The 18,737-nt window shown below is 34.0% G+C and overlaps 3 protein-coding genes and 1 pseudogene across 8 annotated transcripts; 2 read left to right on the plus strand and 2 right to left on the minus strand.

The window, feature by feature from the left end:
- Positions 1-658: 658 nt before the first annotated feature.
- LOC140860336 (glucose-1-phosphate adenylyltransferase large subunit 2, chloroplastic/amyloplastic-like) lies at positions 659-4,920 on the plus strand. Of its 6 annotated transcripts, none has more exons than XM_073263304.1 (15): positions 659-783; positions 1,319-1,557; positions 1,662-1,790; positions 2,045-2,218; positions 2,348-2,440; positions 2,502-2,585; positions 2,665-2,720; positions 2,848-2,941; positions 3,315-3,500; positions 3,574-3,654; positions 3,803-3,889; positions 3,965-4,069; positions 4,207-4,313; positions 4,392-4,452; positions 4,599-4,920. In XM_073263304.1, exons 2-15 carry the CDS (start codon positions 1,324-1,326, stop codon positions 4,698-4,700), a joined length of 1,593 nt encoding a protein of 530 aa, XP_073119405.1. In that variant the 5' UTR covers positions 659-783; positions 1,319-1,323; the 3' UTR covers positions 4,701-4,920. The 6 variants fall into 6 exon arrangements, with proteins under 6 accessions (XP_073119405.1, XP_073119403.1, XP_073119408.1 ...); XM_073263302.1 differs by having other exon boundaries at positions 669-966; XM_073263307.1 differs by having other exon boundaries at positions 669-966; positions 1,319-1,554.
- Positions 4,921-5,406: 486 nt separating this feature from the next.
- Positions 5,407-7,310, plus strand: LOC140865277 (proteasome subunit alpha type-1-B-like). The gene is made up of 2 exons (XM_073269868.1): positions 5,407-5,856; positions 6,624-7,310. Exons 1-2 carry the CDS (start codon positions 5,506-5,508, stop codon positions 7,080-7,082), a joined length of 810 nt encoding a protein of 269 aa, XP_073125969.1. The 5' UTR covers positions 5,407-5,505; the 3' UTR covers positions 7,083-7,310.
- A 184-nt stretch (positions 7,311-7,494) lies between these two features.
- Positions 7,495-10,890, minus strand: LOC140864821 (gamma carbonic anhydrase 1, mitochondrial-like). Its single transcript, XM_073269207.1, has 5 exons — positions 10,622-10,890; positions 9,551-9,694; positions 8,467-8,592; positions 8,233-8,384; positions 7,495-7,980 (listed from the first exon to the last, which is right to left on the minus strand). Exons 1-5 carry the CDS (start codon positions 10,734-10,736, stop codon positions 7,699-7,701), a joined length of 819 nt encoding a protein of 272 aa, XP_073125308.1. The 5' UTR covers positions 10,737-10,890; the 3' UTR covers positions 7,495-7,698.
- A 1,866-nt stretch (positions 10,891-12,756) lies between these two features.
- LOC140861911 (eugenol synthase 2-like) lies at positions 12,757-14,051 on the minus strand (annotated as a pseudogene).
- Between the last annotated feature and the right edge of the window lie 4,686 nt (positions 14,052-18,737).

Raw genomic sequence — 18,737 nt, forward strand, 5'->3', positions numbered from 1 at the left:
CTAACAGATCTTCAAGCTGCTCTTTCAGTTCCTTCAATTCTATTGGTGTCATACGGTAAGGTGCTTTCAATATCGGATGTGTACCTGACATCAATTCTATGCTGAAGTCTACCTCTCGAAACGGAGGCAATCCCAAATCTCGTCAAGAAAAATATCAACGAATTCACTAAGCCAATTTCGGGCTAGTCTTCAGTACATCAACTGCGTAAATCAGAAATCTCTCTACTCCTTTCTGCAATAGATTAATCATGGAAAGAACAGATATCAAAGGAATTTATCGTACAAAAACACAAATATAAATTAAACAAAATGCTCGGTAATTGTTCAGCTCATACCTTGATCTTCATTCATTAATTTAATAAACAAAAAGTTTATATTTCAATATAAGAAAACTTTGATAAAAAAAATAAAAAGAAAAAAAGAAAACTGATAGATAATTGGAATGAAATCTAATCGTACAACTGGCGCATTCCAAAGAACCCGAAATCTTTTTGAAAAAAAAAAAAAAAAAAACCTAAAAAGAACCCCAAATCTAAGTACACTTGAGAATGATTTGCTGTCAAATTAAAGAAAATATCGTACAGTATCACAGAGTCAAAACGATATAATAATCTTGTGGCTCATAGAAAGTAATTATTAAATACAAGTTCAATCTTTACTCTTTTTGTGGTTCCCAAACATTTTATGGGAATTTGGAGCTGATGTATCACTCACTCCCGTCACTCTCTCAACACTTGTATACACAGTCCACTTTGTAAACTTTGATTGCATACATTTCAAAACGTAAAAATCAGATCTTTCTTTCTTAAATGATTTTATATTTCTCCTATTTTCACCGATTGTGAAAAGTTAACGTTACATTCACGACCCGTTTTCGTTAAATCACGTTAATCACACCTTTTCTCGTCCTGCCCACTTTCTTGAATCACATGCATTGAGCTTTTGCTGCAGATTTTCGATCCTCTGGTACAAATCTTGGTTCTTCAATTTTGGCTTCAGAATGGGTTCTTTGATCCCTTCTTGTTGTGTTTGCTGTTTTTTGTGTATCCCCTTTTTGTTTTGATCAGGTGGTTTCTGATCTGGAGTTTTTTTTTGGGTTAGTTTTTATAATATATTTTAAATTAAAAGTGCTATTGTCTTTTGAGTTATTTTGTGCAAAGCTTTATGTTCTCTTTTAGAATCCATGATCTTTTGGCAAAAAAATAGTTGCGCTTTTCAGGTTCCTGTCCAATTCTAGTAAAGTTCTATCCAGCTTAATGGGATTCCTCTTTGTTATTTGTTTAACATTTAAATTGATTAATTTAGTCTGTTATTTCAGTAACAATGGATTATGCCTGCTGTGCTGCCGTTAAAGCAAAGGTGCTACCAGCACAAATCAACGAGGGTTTAAGCAAGGCAGACAATGGGTTTTTGGGAGGAAATGTTGGACAGAGTTTAAGGAAAAAATTTGGAATTGGGACAAAGAATTTGAAGAATTTTGGTGGAAAAAGGTCGAGAAAATCCAATTCTGGAATAGCATTCTCTGTTCTGACACGTGATATTAACAAAGAAATGGTGGTAAATTTTGAGCACTAATTGAACTATACTTTATTTGCCGAATGAATGTTTATTAGGTTTGAATTTCAAGATTTGTTTTGCTACTAAAATTTGGTTATTTTCAGCCATTTGAATCTTCATCATTTGTCGAAGAGCGTCCAATGGCAGATCCAACTTCTGTTGCCTCCATCATTCTTGGCGGAGGTGCTGGTACTCGCCTCTTTCCTCTTACAAGCAGAAGATCTAAGCCTGCTGTAAGAAAAGATCGAAACTTATAAATGGGCTTGCTGTTATTGATATCATCTGTAAATCCATGTTGCAAGTTTTATACATACAAGTGATAAACTTTAGTCCAGTCGCCCTTTGTACTACTGATACGCGGTCAATTTTAGACAAAAATTGAAAATTTTATTCGCCATAGGAATGGATAGTTGATGCCAGATATCAAATTTTAGCACGGTTAAAATAAGTCGGATCACAACGTGTGAGAATGCTTTGTTTTGTGCAGGTCCCAATTGGTGGTTGTTATAGGCTAATTGATGTTCCCATGAGTAACTGCATCAACAGTGGGATAAGAAAGATTTTCATTTTAACTCAGTTCAATTCTTTCTCCCTCAATCGACACCTTGCTCGGTTGTACAATTTCGGAAATGGTGTAAATTTTGGAGATGGTTTTGTGGAGGTAAGATGCCTAATTAGATCACGATCCCATTGGGATACACTCAAAGGTTAGGCCATTGTCAGTGGCTGATAGTGACTTAAAAGACCAAAGCATATAGTAACTTTGTGACAAATTATGTTGTGGGATCAGGTTCTAGCTGCCACTCAGACACCCGGGGAGACGGGAAAAAAATGGTTTCAAGGAACGGCAGATGCTGTCCGACAATTTATATGGGTTTTTGAGGTGTGTTTCCGAAATATTCTCGATGATATGTTTAGAATTCTCCTAACTTTGCTGATTGTAGGATGCCAAAAACAAGAAAGTTGAGAACATCTTGATTTTGTCTGGAGACCATCTATACAGGATGGATTACATGGAATTCATTCAGGTACTATGATGACTCGCAAATAAACGTAATCCTTGTTTAAACATCAATACTTGTATTCTGATGAACAATGTACTTGCAGAAACATATAGATACGAATGCAGACATCACAGTGTCGTGTGTACCCATGGATGATAGGTACGTGCTTTATTTATCTTTCGACTATGACTCTATGAAAGGCCGATAATTTATCAGACATTGAAGGAAAGTTTGCTCGGCCTCAAATCGACGTATATTCAGGCCTTGGTACTTTTTGTCATTGCAGCCGAGCATCAGACTTTGGTTTGATGAAAATTGATGAAACGGGACGTATTGTTCACTTTGCTGAGAAACCAAAGGGCTCTGCACTGAAAGAAATGGTAATCAGTTCACTCTACGAAACCTAATTTTCTAATCTTCAATATCCTTCTAAGCATCCTTCTCTCAGATTTGGCTTCAATAACTGATTGATTATTTATGTCACTAACGATGAAGTTGCTTTTCTTCGCATTAACATGTTGTGAGTTTGAAATTGGATACAAAATCGCTTTAACTTTAAAAATACTTCATTAAGCATGCAAGCTTTGGAAAAGCTGAGTCTATTTTGTGTTCGTATGTAACAACTGAAAATCACCTCTTTTTTTTCCCGATTCCCAAAAAGTGGTTGAAGTAGAAGCTCTAGAGTTGCATTTTGTAACTTCTTTCTTTCAGCCATTTTCTAACATGTTTTCCACTATTTGACAATATCTTCAGCAAGTTGACACCTCTCGTCTAGGACTATCACATCAAGAGGCTAAAAGATTTCCCTACATTGCATCGATGGGTGTTTATGTGTTCAAGACAGACGTTCTACTAAAGCTTTTAAAATGGAATTATCCTTCCTGCAATGACTTTGGCTCCGAAATTATTCCTTCTGCTGTGAAGGATCACAATGTTCAGGTGAGATCTGACATGAACCATTTTGTAGTTCGACATCAAATTGGCAGTCACTAACAATGCATCCTTTTGTCAGGCGTTTCTATTTAACGACTACTGGGAAGACATTGGAACCATAAAATCCTTCTTCGATGCCAACTTGGCACTCACAGAGCAGGTTATATGTCATTTCCCAAGAACGTTCTTCAAACCACTGTTCCACTTTAGCTTGAAAAACCAACGACAACTGAATCTGAAAATAAAAGTCATTTTAATGCTGGCTAGATAGAGTTACAAGCTTAATGTGGCCCATGTTCTCTTTGCAGCCCCCAAAATTTGATTTCAATGATCCAAAAACCCCTTTCTATACGTCTCCAAGATTCTTGCCACCTACTAAAGTTGAAAAATGCAAGGTATGGATGTAGTATTTGGCAAATGTTCTCTTTCCATCTTGTCAGGGTATATCTTATGAACTCACTTTCTTGCAGATAGTGGACGCGATAATTTCGCATGGCTGTTTTTTACGGGAATGTAGCGTAGAGCATTCCATCGTAGGCATACGGTCCCGCTTAGACTATGGTGTTGAGCTCAAGGTAAGTTGTATCTGTTGTATGTTCTAACATCACTTGGTTTTAGTTCTAAACATAGTTAGGTTTGAACTTTAAAATGGATGAGTTTTTTTTTATATCCAGTTTCAAAATCATCGCGCATGTAACATGTTAAATTTCAGGATACCATGATGATGGGTGCAGACTATTATCAAACAGAATCTGAGATTGCAGCTGTTCTAGCACAAGGCAAGGTTCCAATCGGCGTGGGACGTAATACCAAAATCAGGTAATTGAACATTTTCTTTATTTATTTAATTCTATTGTTGACATTTGTACTGAAATGGTTTGTGTAATTTTCTTGAAGGAATTGTATAATCGACAAAAATGCGAAGATTGGGAAGGAGGTGATCATTACAAACAAAGATGTAAGTTTCTGTTTACATCCTTACATCTAACTTGCTCATAGTTCTGAAAGTACATATAGGCCTCGATAACTCGCCCTACACCGAGAGAATTGGACTGGAAATGCCTTGTAATAATGCAAAAATATCTGAATTCTTGGACGTATCAGGGTGTTGAAGAAGCAGATAGAGCAAAGGAAGGATTTTACATTCGATCCGGTATCACAGTCATACTGAAGAACTCCACCATTAGAGATGGAACAGTCATATAAATCGAACCCCTGCGGCGGTTGCAGACTGAAACTTTGAATATGAACCCGTTTGCCTCGGTGAATAATTAGATTTTCATTGTAAATAATAAAATCTAGGCTCCGGTGTTGATCCTTAGGAAGAAGAAGACGTTTCCTGCTGCCTGCTTTATCTAGTTGTTTTGAATGGATCATGTAAAATTAAATCTTTCGTGCAATTGCATTTGGATCATAAGCTGCTTCTTCACAATTTATGTTTCAATGTGCTTTGTTTCAACAAAGATTTCGTCACCAAACTAGTCGGACTAGTGGAGGCCAGCGGTTAATAGCAACATTAATTTATTTTCCCAAAATTATGTCATAAGTTTTCTTAGGAAAATTCAAAACTTTACACACTAACTAAATAAATTTTAAATATTTTATAGTTACATCATCATTTTCATAATTAAATATTTATAAATAATTCCGACACAATAATTCGTTTTAGTATCTTAATTTCAAAAATAATTATTCCTATAAAGCTATAAATCAATTGTTGTTTGCAAGGATAGGTTCATTATGTTTAATATAATAAATGAGGTTTTGTATCTTTTGGGTTTTGAGTATGGGCCTATGGAATGGGCTGCAAGGAACTCGGTCCCTTGAATTGTATCCTTCAATCGGGGCTTCACTAGGCCCGTAATCTAGATCCATTTCTTGGCAATTCTTGGCTTGAAGACAAAGTAAAACAAAATCAAGCAAAAACCCTTCCATTTCTACGAAATACCCAAATCCAATCAGTGATACAGATACGCATACCAGTACAATTCACAGAATCCGCGATCCAAACATGTTCAGAAACCAGTACGACACCGATGTGACGACATGGGCGCCGGCGGGGCGGCTGTTTCAAGTTGAATATGCGATGGAGGCGGTGAAGCAAGGGTCGGCTGCGATAGGGCTGAGATCGAAGACACACGTGGTCTTGGCGTGCGTTAATAAGGCCAGCTCCGAGCTTTCTTCTCACCAGAAGAAGATATTCAAGGTCGACGACCACATCGGCGTCGCCATTGCTGGGCTCACCGCCGACGGACGCGTCCTCTCCAGATACATGCGCAATGAGTGTATCAATTATTCCTACACATACGAGTCGCAGCTCCCCGTCGGGCGTCTTGTTGTTCAGCTCGCTGACAAGGCTCAGGTTTGATTTTTGTTTCAGTAAGCTACTAACGTGCGCTCCTCCAAATGTAGTGATATTTTGGTGATTATTGTGTGCCTGATATAAAATGGTTGGCCGATTTTGAGTTAGGGTTTTATTTGAGAACTGGTAGGCTTTTAATTTGTGATTGCGAATTGGTACCTAGGGGAATCTAAGATTGAGGATTATTTCAATTGGAAATAAGAAGTTAGTTGGCGTTTTATTGGTTATTATCTTGAAGTATGATCTATACGATCCTTGAATCTGCTGAGTTAGCTATGAACAAATAACAATGGTGGCTAAAAATGATATTTTTAATCCACCATCCAATTTTGAGAACAAGCTGCTTCTCAAATGTCAATCCAAGATAAATATCAATTAGTAATAAGGGTAAAAGTGACCCATTAACCTCTTTCTTGATGGATGGATTCTATATCTTGTTTGTTACCTGTTGCTATTGATGATGGTGGGTTATGAACTTCTCTGTTCCTTTCCTTGATGAGTTGCTGCTGCATTTTGCATATTAGATTGAGATGTAGATTTCTTGTATCCACTCATTGTTTTTTTATTCTTTCGACCATTGCTTCTGGTCAAATGTTTAATTGAAGGAGAATTCTGGTGTTTCATAAATATATCTGGTAAAAATAGGTGAATTAACATGTGAAAGATGCTTCCCTCCCCTTTTTTCAATCTTTACTTTAGTTGCAGAAGTTTCTTATATTCTCTTGTTAAAAGTAATTACTCTTTTGTTTTGGTTAACCCTAATGCAGGTCTGCACACAGCGATCATGGAAGCGACCCTATGGTGTTGGTCTGCTGGTTGGTGGTCTTGATGAATCTGGAGCGCATTTATATTACAACTGTCCAAGTGGCAATTACTTTGAATATCAAGCATTTGCAATTGGATCTCGGTCACAGGCTGCAAAAACTTACTTAGAACGGAAGTTTGAGAGTTTCATGGAATCATCACGAGATAATCTGATCAAGGATGCACTGTTTGCGTTGAGGGAAACTATACAAGGAGAGAAAATGACAAGCTCGATATGCACGATTGCTGTATTGGGAGTAGGGGAGGCGTTCCATTTACTGGATCAAGAAACTGTGCAATCCTTGATCAATGAATTTGAGGTTGTTGGTGATGACACTCCTACCGACGAGGCTGCTGCTCCAGATCAAACTGATGAGGCTGCTACCCCTGCTGACCAAGGCGCTGCTCCAATGGATATCTGATAACTTTATTCAATATCACTGCTTCTCTTGTTATAAAATGGTGAAATGTTTACAAAATATCCCTTTTTTAAGACTGAAGGTGCTGGAGCAAAAGGATACTACGTTCTTTTTTAGCTTAATTGACATCATCCTCACCAAACATTCGAGTTCTATCTGTTGTAATTTGCACCATAGTCCATATTCAAAATTTTTCCTTTTTTCGGAATAGTTTGATGGCGTTTGGTTTCACTTCATGCTATTTTTATTCAAAATTTGGTGTTGGATTGTTTTGGTTAAAAAAACACTAGAAGTTATTATGAGCTAAGTATGTGCAAGATATAAATATGTTCATATACAGCAGTCGCTAAATTTGTCCATAACTAATGATTTTTTAAGAATGCCCTAGGACAGGAATTGAAACGGTGCCATAACGTATCATGGAAAAATATGATTCAGAAAAATAGTATCTCAAATACAGGAGTCGTCATGCATATATAGGTTGCAGCATGGTTCCCATTACAAATTGGATACATTCAATCAACGCAAATCCTCTTTTATTTGTAAAAAGTGGTGAATTGTTAACACAAAATCTGCGCAAACTAGAGGTCAAAACTATCTCAGAAAACAAAAAAAAATCTCATTGAACAGCCTTCTGGGACTTGTCAGGCAGTATGTTATCTGGAAGAACAAGTTCTGGTGGAGTCTCGCGGACCACCCCAAGCATTGAGTCATACTCTTCATCGCGACGAGCATATTTCTTGCGCAATGCTTTTTCTAACTCGATTTCCTCAAAGGGCTTGGCATTTTCAGCAGCATGGACCTTCGCAAGGTTAATGTAATTTGTGGCTGATTGGGAAATGAAAGCTACTTCTTCGTCAGTAAGTTTCCTGAGAAATTTTGCCGGATTACCAGCCCACACCTGAAATAAAGCAGCACCATATTGATATAGATCTCAGTCATACCTAAAATGACACCAATAAGCATAATAATCTTCCTCAGCGTGATCTATATACATTTTTTAAAATGGAAAAAGCAAGGACCCTCACGGGTAGGGTTTTGAGGTGTATTCTAACAAGTATCATTCACTCGAAACACACACACACGGGATTGAAGCTTACCTCTGAAAAATTTGAGTCTCGTCACACAAAATTGAGGGCACATAAAAACATACCTCCCCGAAAGGGACCCTTGTATCTTGTCTCACGAGAGATCCTGCAGCGACCATGGCATGTTTCTCCACAACCACACCATCAAGCAAGGTAGCTCCCATACCAACAAAAGCCTCATCCTCGATTGTGCAGCCATGTATAACAGCGCTGTGACCTGTGCGTTATGTGATTGCTAGTATCTTGTATTTAAAAAAATTGCGACAAAATTCCAACATGACAAGCAAGAGATCACTCACCAATGGTGACATTATCTCCGATAATGGTGGGCAGTACCTTCCCACTTAGGTTAGATTTTGCCACATGAACAAGAGAGTTGTCCTGTATGTTAGTTCCAGACCCAACAGTGATGCCATTGACATCCCCTGCGTCCAGAAAAGAGGTAAAATAATCATATGATACCACAAAAAAAAAACAAATATTGAGTTTTGAATAGTGAGAAAAATTAGGGCTGCAAGATTTTAATATGTAGTGAATTCAAATAACCACATTCAGAGTTCAGACATTAAATCACGGCTATCGTAATTCGTAAAAACAAATCTATAAGTAATTTTCCTGCATAAGGAAGAATATTGACCTCTCAAAGATTTAACATACAATCCGACCCCACTCTGAAAAACAACATTGTTTGGAACAATGCTTCTTCCTCGAGAAAAAAAATGATTTGATGGAAGTTGATTTACGTGGACAAAGACACAAAGTAAATCCTTTATAATTATTGGTTCCACAAAAAGCTATTTCTCTAGTGAGTGTAGAAGTATTAAAATTCAGGAAAACGGTGGTCCCACGCATCCAGAACACGAGATATGGCAAAAGCAAGGTAAAAAACCTAGATCAGAAAACATAGCCAATCATAGAGTCAATTTGTATTCTTATTTATCAAATCAAATGAAAGTAGGTCAATCCAATCAAGGAAGCTTAGACAGTGTTTTGCAAAAGATTATGCTTTTGTAGATGCGATTCAATTTTTAGATTATAAAAAAGTTATGAAAAATCAAAAGTTGTTAATTTTTAGAAACAAATGTGAAAATCTAAAAATTAAAGTTGGGTAGTGTTGGATAAATAAGTTATTAGAGAGATTTTAACATTAACCTTTTTATTAGAATCACTTTTGGAGAATTATAATCATCATATAACTAGCTTTTTTATTTAAATTAAGCTAAGCATAAACTAACACATAATTTGGTTTAAGAAACACACAAAAGTAATTTTTTTAAGCCAAAATCTAACAATCACATTTTTTAGTAATTGATTTCCATATCAGATTATCAGTGCAGCAGAAAATACTTTACACTTTACAGGTATCACTATGGTGAAACCTACCTCGAAGGACACACCCATACCATATAGAAGATCCTCGTCCGACTTGAACGTCACCAATGACACAGGCACTTGGGGCAACAAAAGCATCCTTGTCGACTACCGGAGATTTTTCAAAAAGGTTCATCAACGTTCGATGCCTAGACACTGAAAACACGAAACTATGAAATGATCGGTGTAAAAAAGCAATATAACATTGAAGGAGCTGAAAAGAAGATTACGAATCAATTGTTATAATTTGAAATATAGGAGAAACATATATCATCAGTTTTAGTAACACAAATTCAAAAGAACGACTCGTAGATAGCCAAAAAAATTTAGAAATTTCAGGTTGCTGGGAAAAAACACAAAATATGAAAGAAGTATACTGGGATCCGGACCTCACCATTTTGATATCTACTATACTTCTTTCTAATTATCAAGACTCCGTGGATCAGGTTTTTGCCACTCAACATTTCAACAACAAGGACTTTTCTCCTCACAAATATTTCACCACAAAATCCTACTGGATTTTCCTAGCAAAGCTATTAGTTTAGCCTTGGTGAATATGAAGTGATGGACAACAATGAACATAATATACTACGAACACCAAAATCATGAGAAAACACCGAGTTTGAAATGATAATATGCTACAAAAACTTTCCTTGAGGAATCGGAAACTTAAATATTTAATTATTTGGGGTAAATAAAAAATTGTTAACCAAAAAAATAAATACAAATTCTGATATCAAAATTTTAACTCTATTAATCCACTCCAACTTCCCCAAGTATCCATTTTCTTATACACCCGAGAATTTCCAGATTGAAACTAAGTTCGTGTTTTCCCTCCTAAAGATCAGGGAAAATTCATTGTCTCCAAGATTTCCCTTTCTCTACCAAACTCGAAGTATACTAAAGCTCGTCCAAAAACCTCAAAAGAACTAAAAATAAACAAATTACAACGCAACCCATGAACCAAAACAAACACGTTCAGCATCTCCTAAATTGGCATCCAACCCAATCCATAAATTTAAAAGGAAATCGAAATGTGGGTTTATCCCCAAAAATAATTCCAAATAATAAAAAGGGATTTACCTTGCTCCTGGAGATAGTAATTTCCCTGGAGGCGGCATCCCAGGCGATCGATGGCTTGACCCGTTTCTCGAATCCAGCGCCCAAGCGAATATACTGCCCGCCCCAAACTCCCCATCAATTGAGATCTATATTGATTCTTCGATCGTAGAATATGACCGGAATCTCGATTTCCCCCGTCTATGTACTCTTTTTGCAGCTGCCTTTTTGGCGTTGAGGGTTACAGTGAATGGAGCAGGAGCTAGACGACCAGCCAGCAAAAACACTCAATACAAATCAAAAGGGATATTTTGGGATTTTAGAATTGTTGTTTGCATTTCATTTTCTACTATTTTTTTAGAGTTAAATTAAATATAGAGTTAATTGGTAAAAAAATCTCCATGCTATAAGTTTGATTAGGATTCAGTTCTTGTCATAATTTTTTTTTCCTGCACAATCTAATTTATAAAAAGTTTATTTATATTTCCTGGACACAAATTTTTTTCAAAGTGAAAAATAAGTATAAAAAATTAAAAATCATATACTAATATATTAAATTTTAGTACTAACTTTTTCCAAATATTGTATAAAAACAAGTTTTTTTGGTATAAAGTTTTTTTTTTTGTGTTATGATTTTGTAATGAAACAATTGATGTCATAGATATATAAATCAATACATAAATTAAATATTTTTGTACTCAAATTTCTTAAATTAGTGCACACAAATTATTCAATTTTGTGATTCCCAAAATAATAATATATGTATTGATTAATAATGATCAAATTTTTTAGGGAAAACTGCAATTTTAGTACTTTATGTTTGTCATTTTGCGATTTCGATCCTTTATATTTTCATATTTCAGTTTTAGTCCTGCATGTTTCGATTTTTGTCAATTTCAGTCTTTTTTATTCGAAAATGCTTACGTGGCGCTATACACATCAGCTCCACATCAGCACTGCATTTGTTCCACGTTAGCGCTACATCAGAAAAAAGACTAAAATTGCCAAAAAAATAAAGATAGCAGACTAAAACTGAATTCTTAAAATATAGAGGACCAAAATCGCAAATTAACAAATATTCAAAACTAAAAAAGTAATTTTTCCAATTTTTTAATATAAATATTTTGTACATAAACATGTGTGTATCCTAAGCTTAATAATGATCAAGTTTTTGAATATAAATATTTTATACATAAACATATGTGTACACTAAGCTTTTGATGTTAAAAAATTTGTTCAAATATTATACTCAGGATCTTAATTTTTATATCATCTATTATTGCTCAATTATTATATTTTAATACCATGTATTTCACCTTTTATGTCAATTTTCATAAATGAAAAGACACGTGGGACAAAAGAGTTCACACGAAATTTTTAAGACTGAATCTTAAGTGATTCTTGAACTCATGATTGAATCTTAAGTTTCCCATAAATATATTTATTTTTTAAATTTAAAATGATAACATCACATCCCATTCAGCATTCTTAATTTTTGAAAAAAATAAGGCAGATTTGTTTTATATTGAAATGTTGTCTTTCTTTTTTTTTTTTAAGAAGAAATGTTGTCTTTCTTATTCAATATTAGTAATTTTTATTTCTATTAAAAAAATCGTCTTCTTTATAGATTTTTTATTTGCATTTGAGTGCATTTTAAAATATCACTAAATTATAACTTTAAGCATATTTATTAGTATGAGTAATACTTAATAATATGTTTTTGTAATAATTAAAATTTTAAGCAATAAGAAGTTATTTGTAGCAAGTAGTAGCTTTGTTTGTTGGTTAATTGGTAAAGATTTATAATGAAAACGGAAATTAAATAAAAACAGATAAATACGCAGTAACACGTTTTTTTTATTCTGAACAAACAAGACTTTTACATCATATCAAATGCATCACACACATTTATTTTACACATTATTTAATTAATAATTAATACACACAACAATAACATAGAAGCATGCATCACATAGACACATACTATATAACAACAAATTGTAACAAGATTTAAATATCCTTAAACAAACTGATGATTTTACGATAGGTAATATTCAAATTATTCATCAAAAGATCTATCCATGTCTCAACACATATGTATAATTAATATTATAGGATTGAAATAAGAAATCATGGTCCATGGATCGTTGGATCTCTTGTTAAGGAAATACTTTCATTCTACTGGTAGGTTGAATTAAACCCGGACGAAGATACTCTTCCACAGTTTTGTATTCAACCTCTGGATAAAGCTCCGAGGCCTCGACCCCGAATGTGGGATCGATCTCGTTTGCATGACCCCATTCACAAAAATGGAGTGGTTGAGCACGAGCAAGAATTTGCTTATATAGTTTGGAGCTTCTGCAATTTGTTTCAAGATTTGCTCTTCGTGAAGATACTCTTTCTCCAGTGTTTTACCGATGATCTTCTCCCATAACGAAACAAGATCGTTGAATGAATATGTATTCTTGGATGGCTTGATGTACAGAATCTTGTTCAGTGTTCTCGGATCATCCACTGCTTTGATCGTACATGTCCCAATATCGTGCTCGTCATTGAAGACAACTGCATGCAAAGCGGGGACAAATTAATACGAAGAAGAAAGATTAATATATAGTACATGCATAGATGTACGTAATTGATTCATGTACGTACGTATTGTTTTAATAAAATTCATGTGAAAAATTTAAAGGCTAAATTGCATATATCACCCTTGTGAAATTCCGTGTTAGCTAATAACCCTCTGTGAAAAATTTATAAGCTAATAACCCCCTGTGATTCTAGATTTGTAGCATACACACCCCTTCTAGCTAAAAAAATAACGAAAATGCCTTTGACTTTTATGAACTATTTAATTTATCATTTATTTTATGTAGGTAGGGGTATTTTCGTCATTTTTTAGCTGAAAAGGGTGTGTATGCTACAAATCTAGAATCACAGGGGTTATTAGCTTAAAAAAATTTCACAGTGGGTTATTAGCTAACACGGAATTTCACAAGGGTGATATATGCAATTTTCCCAAATTTAAAATATGATACCTTTAACGTTACCATCTCCTAAGATAATAACTTTGTCTCTGGGAGGAGCAGTAGCGCCTGGTTGAATTAGCGTGGAAAGCGAATAGCCCGCGAAATAAAAGGAAGTCACATAGGTGTAAGGTATTCCTTCAGCTCAACAGCTCGATCGCGGTCAGGGGCGGATCCAGAAATTCGGTTTTGGGGGGGCCGCCTACAAGCTAGGCATAAGAATAAAAAATAAAATAAAAATTACAGTATCAGTTATATTCAGCTAATTAAGCATCAGCTACATGTTTCAAACAAAATATTTGTACGTTAAAAAAATTCGACGTTCATTAGAATTTTTTAAAGTTTTCGATTATAATATCAATAGAAAAAATTTTAGCAATTTTTCTTTCAATACATATCATCAAAGCATCAAAGAGAAAATCGTTCTCCATTTTGCTATGAAACCTAGTTTAATTTGTTAATATATATGTCTGAGAATGACTCTCTAAAACCAAGATCCTAGATCTATATTGTTTCTCATTCTCTTTAATTTATTTGAAATATTTTATTGTTTTATTTTCAAAATATATATATGTCTTTTTTCAAGTATATATATATATATATATATATATATATATATATATATAATTTTATTTTATACTCAATTTGTCTCACACATATATATATATATAAATACTTACTTATTTTTCACACATATTAACAATTATTTTGGAAATGTAAATTGGTAAATAAATTTTAAAGTTTATTATTATTTAATGAATATTTATATAGTGTAAAAATTTATTGAAAGTAATCTATATATTTAATGAAAATCTCAATTAAATATGAGCGTATTCATAAAAAAAAAAAAGTGGAAAATATTATTAATTATCGTAGAAGTCTATATATTTTGGAAAAAAAAATGAAAAAGTGATTATATATGAAACAAATAGAGTGTGTAATTTTAGATGATAAATTTTAAATATATCAATAAATATACAAATATTTAAGATATTTGGAGTTGTTTTTTCGATTAATATGATATATTTTTCCATTTTATTTGTTATTATAATGTCATTTTATTTTATATAATTTTAGAGAATAAATTTTAAAAATTTCAATAAAAACAAATTTATCATTAATTTAAAAATAATAATAATTTAGATAAAGAAGAAGAGGGAAATGATAGGAAAATAAATTACGGATGGGTGAGAGATAAGGAAAATGGAAAATTAAAGATAGAATAAGAAGGAAAAAATAAAATAAAATTCAAACAAGAGTTTGTGTGAGAGAGGAGGAAAACGGAAAACATAAGAGAGAATAAAAGGGAAAAAAGCAAAAGAAAATTAGAAATGGAAGCCGGTAGAATCGAACGCTGACAGACTAATACATGATGAAGCTTTTTGCCATTAAGCTATCCCAAATTCCGAAGGCAAGAATCTCTATACATACAACAAAAATGATAATTTGGATTTAGAAATGGATTGAATCGGAGCATGAAATTTAAGAGTCAAACAAACTTACACCACATGCACAAGACATCATGCATGATTGACATATATATGGGCTAATTACATTAACATCCTCTGTTAAAAGTCTAAAAGGCATAAAACACCATGTGTAAAATTAATAGCATGTTAGACCCTATATTTTAAAAAAATTAGCATAAAAATCCCTATGAGAGGGTATAAATGTGCCTGAATTTGTATAACATAGAGGTGAAATGTGCTACATTTTAAAAAACTGAGGGATGCATTAGCCTATTAATATTTCTTAAGAAGTTTTATGTCTTTTAGACTTTTCACAGGGGGTGTGGATGCAATTAGCCTCATATATATATATATATATATATATATATATATATATATATATATATATATATGACCACATCCACTTGCTTTATAGCCTTCACCAAGCTCTCGTGATCGTTCAAATCACCCTGCATATCATTAAAAAAACAAAGCATAAAAGAAGCAATCTTTTGAGGGATCGGAATGAATCAAAGTATATTAAACAAAAAAATGTGCGTACAATAAGAATGGTGACACCAGAGTTCTTGAAACCCTCCACGATTTTGCCTTTAACAGGATCAGAAATGGTGCTCTCTCTGAACAAAGCAAACGTGGGGTGGTCGGATTTGACACTTGCTTCCAATACGAATTTGCCTATGGACCCTGTTCCTCCGATGATCAGAATCTTGCTCCTCTCGCCCATCTTCTTGCTTTTTTTTGTTTTTTGATCTCAAGAAGTTCTTAATTGTGCTATGTAATTAATTACTTGGTGCTATGTTTCGTCTCGGGTTAGCCTATTTATACACAACTCACGATATATAATATAGGTTTTATTTTATTTTATCAAATGTAATGACAAGCTATATTTAGGATAATATCATATCTAAGTTGAACAATTATTAATTTTTGTGATGTATATGTGACATGATTTATTATTAAATATATATCTTAGGGTACTAATTTAGAGGGTGTATTTTAATTTAGAGTTTTTGTGACGACCCGAGTTCTAATCTCTCATTTAATCAAATGTCCAATTTTAGACAAGAAACAATGTCTAAACAAAAGAGTAAAAAAAAAAAATTTTTTAAATGGATTGCCCTGCGCACGCGCGGGCATCACCCCTCGCGCGGGCGCAGTTCAACGAGCCCGAGGCTCCATGGGCTGGCTTGCGCGCGCGCGAGCAGTAGCTCGCCCGTGCGCATGCCACCGCACCAGAAACAAAACGAAGGGGCTCAGCTGCTGTCAAATAGGTTCTATCATGCAATTATCATCTAATAAAAGTTCATGCAAAGCCTTTTTCAATATCATAAGCTATCATGCATTCTAACATGATCTCATTAATAGAAATGAATCATAACAAAGCCTTAAAACATAACCATAAGGGCTCATAATCATGCAAGAAGCAATGTTATTCATTCAAGATCAAGCTACACCATGTTGTTTCAAAGGATTTAAACATCTATCAAATCCTAAATACAACAACAAGATAACAACTAGATCATCTACAAGTTGTGAAACAAGTAGCTATAACAAGATTATGTTTAAAGCTCAACTCTACATCATGACAGCTCACTCAACCATCTAACTCGGATCATCACGCTATATCTCTTCAACCCTTGTTCTTCAAGATTGCCTCTGTTCTGCTCCATTCCCTCCTATTGCCATGACACATACAACATAACAATAGCCGGATAACTCCGGTGAGAAATATATTTCCCAGTAAAAGCAACTAAACATGCATATCAAACATATATCAAGATCATGATATAAAAGTAATACAATGCATGTTTTAAAAAAAAAACAAGGTTCATCTCTTCATTCGTCGGTTGGGATCCCGAGAAGTAGATATCATAACTAATCTACCGACTCTCCCGCTCGAGGTGGGGTTACTTATCTTTCTTCTCTAGACTTTGAAGCAATCATATATACAAATCAGACGCTAGGCTAAAACAACCACCCAGGCCATACATATACGATTCCTCAAATCGTCTATTCGAACGTTTCCGTTCATTTCAAAATCAAGGAATAAGTCTTCAAGATGAATGCAACATATATCATCATCAAGGCATTCATAACATCAAAAACTTATTCAACAACTCGTATGAAAGCACATAAGAGCAATTAAGCAAACAAGTATGTGATTTAGGGGAACTCGATACAAACCATCTCAAGTTGTATTCCCAATCAAATAGTAGTACACTTTTACCTTCGTATTTTTCGCATGTTCTGAATTCTTCAACCTCAAAACATGCACATCAATCTTTGTTCAATTCATTCCTTTCAGAATCGAGTCGAAATCATCAGCACATCTTCAATCAAATCATTTCAAACCTCACTTCTTCTTCCTTCAACGAAGTCCCGTTCTCGAGTCAATAAGACTTCACAATAATCTGAAATTGAAGAATAAAGATGCTACAACATCAGCAACATTTCAATGAACATCTCGGTTCAATTATCAGCTATCAAAACATCCATCTATTATCAAACAACTCATCCAAAACCGTAAGCAAACTTCCTCGGTTCAAAATTCGATCTCTTGAGTTGATTGAGCTCATAACATGTTTGAAATGTAAAGATTATCTTCTAAAATCAGTATATGATCTTCAGATCATTGGCTCAATCATAGACTATCAACAACGGTTTCAAAACATCAATCGACGGCATAACGACTGAAAATCGGTAACCGACGAAATATCGACTTCGAATTCAATCTCATATCAGCATATGTGATCATAAACCAGACAAATAACCACATACCAGCAGCTAAAATTTCGATAATACATGCTGGAGAATCCATACGATTCATTCAAAACTAAATCTTCAATCCGGTTTCGAATATAAACAAGACAACACGTCAAGAACAAGATCATATGCTCATGTACTGATCTCTGCCAATTTTGTTCTACAAAACATACTTAAAGTACTCAGAAACTTACATAAAGTCGAAGTACTCATCGCAAGGATTCCAAAACATCTTTCGGAATTGAAATCGGATGAACGACGCAAAAGTTACGGCATTTTGAAAATCATCGAAGCAACAAAAATGGAATGAATTCGAACTCCCCTGTTCCATTTCTGAACTCCTTCTCGCTCAAGCACGTATTCTGCTGATTAATAGACTAAGATCGGATATGTATACACAAATTGCAACTTAGTCCCTCAAATCTTCAGTAATTGCAATTCAGTCCTCGGCCTTCGTTTTAATTCAATTTCAATCCAAAATAATTTAAGAATATTAGAATTTAAATCAAAACTCTAAATATTCCCAAATTAAATATACTCGGATTAAAATTAAATAAATTCGAATTAATTAAATAATCCGGCCTTTTGCACTTTAGCCCTTGCAACGTCGATAATTGCAAATCACTCCCTGATCAGGTTAAATCTTCAAAATTGATCTTCGTTAATTCCCGAAACATGAAATTTAATCTTAAATCCCATAAATATTCAAATCGAATATTTATTCTTTTAATTTAAGAATTCTCGGAATTTAATTCTCAAAATCCGTGAATTCTCAAATTAAATATTTTCAGCTCGAAAATTAAATCTATCATTTTCATAACTTCTCAAATTAATATTAGCCCATAATATGGAATTTAAGTCTCAAATTCCATAATTAATAATTCA

Source organism: Henckelia pumila, chromosome 4 (genome assembly GCF_033568475.1).
Source record: "Henckelia pumila isolate YLH828 chromosome 4, ASM3356847v2, whole genome shotgun sequence".
NCBI lineage: Eukaryota > Viridiplantae > Streptophyta > Magnoliopsida > Lamiales > Gesneriaceae > Henckelia > Henckelia pumila.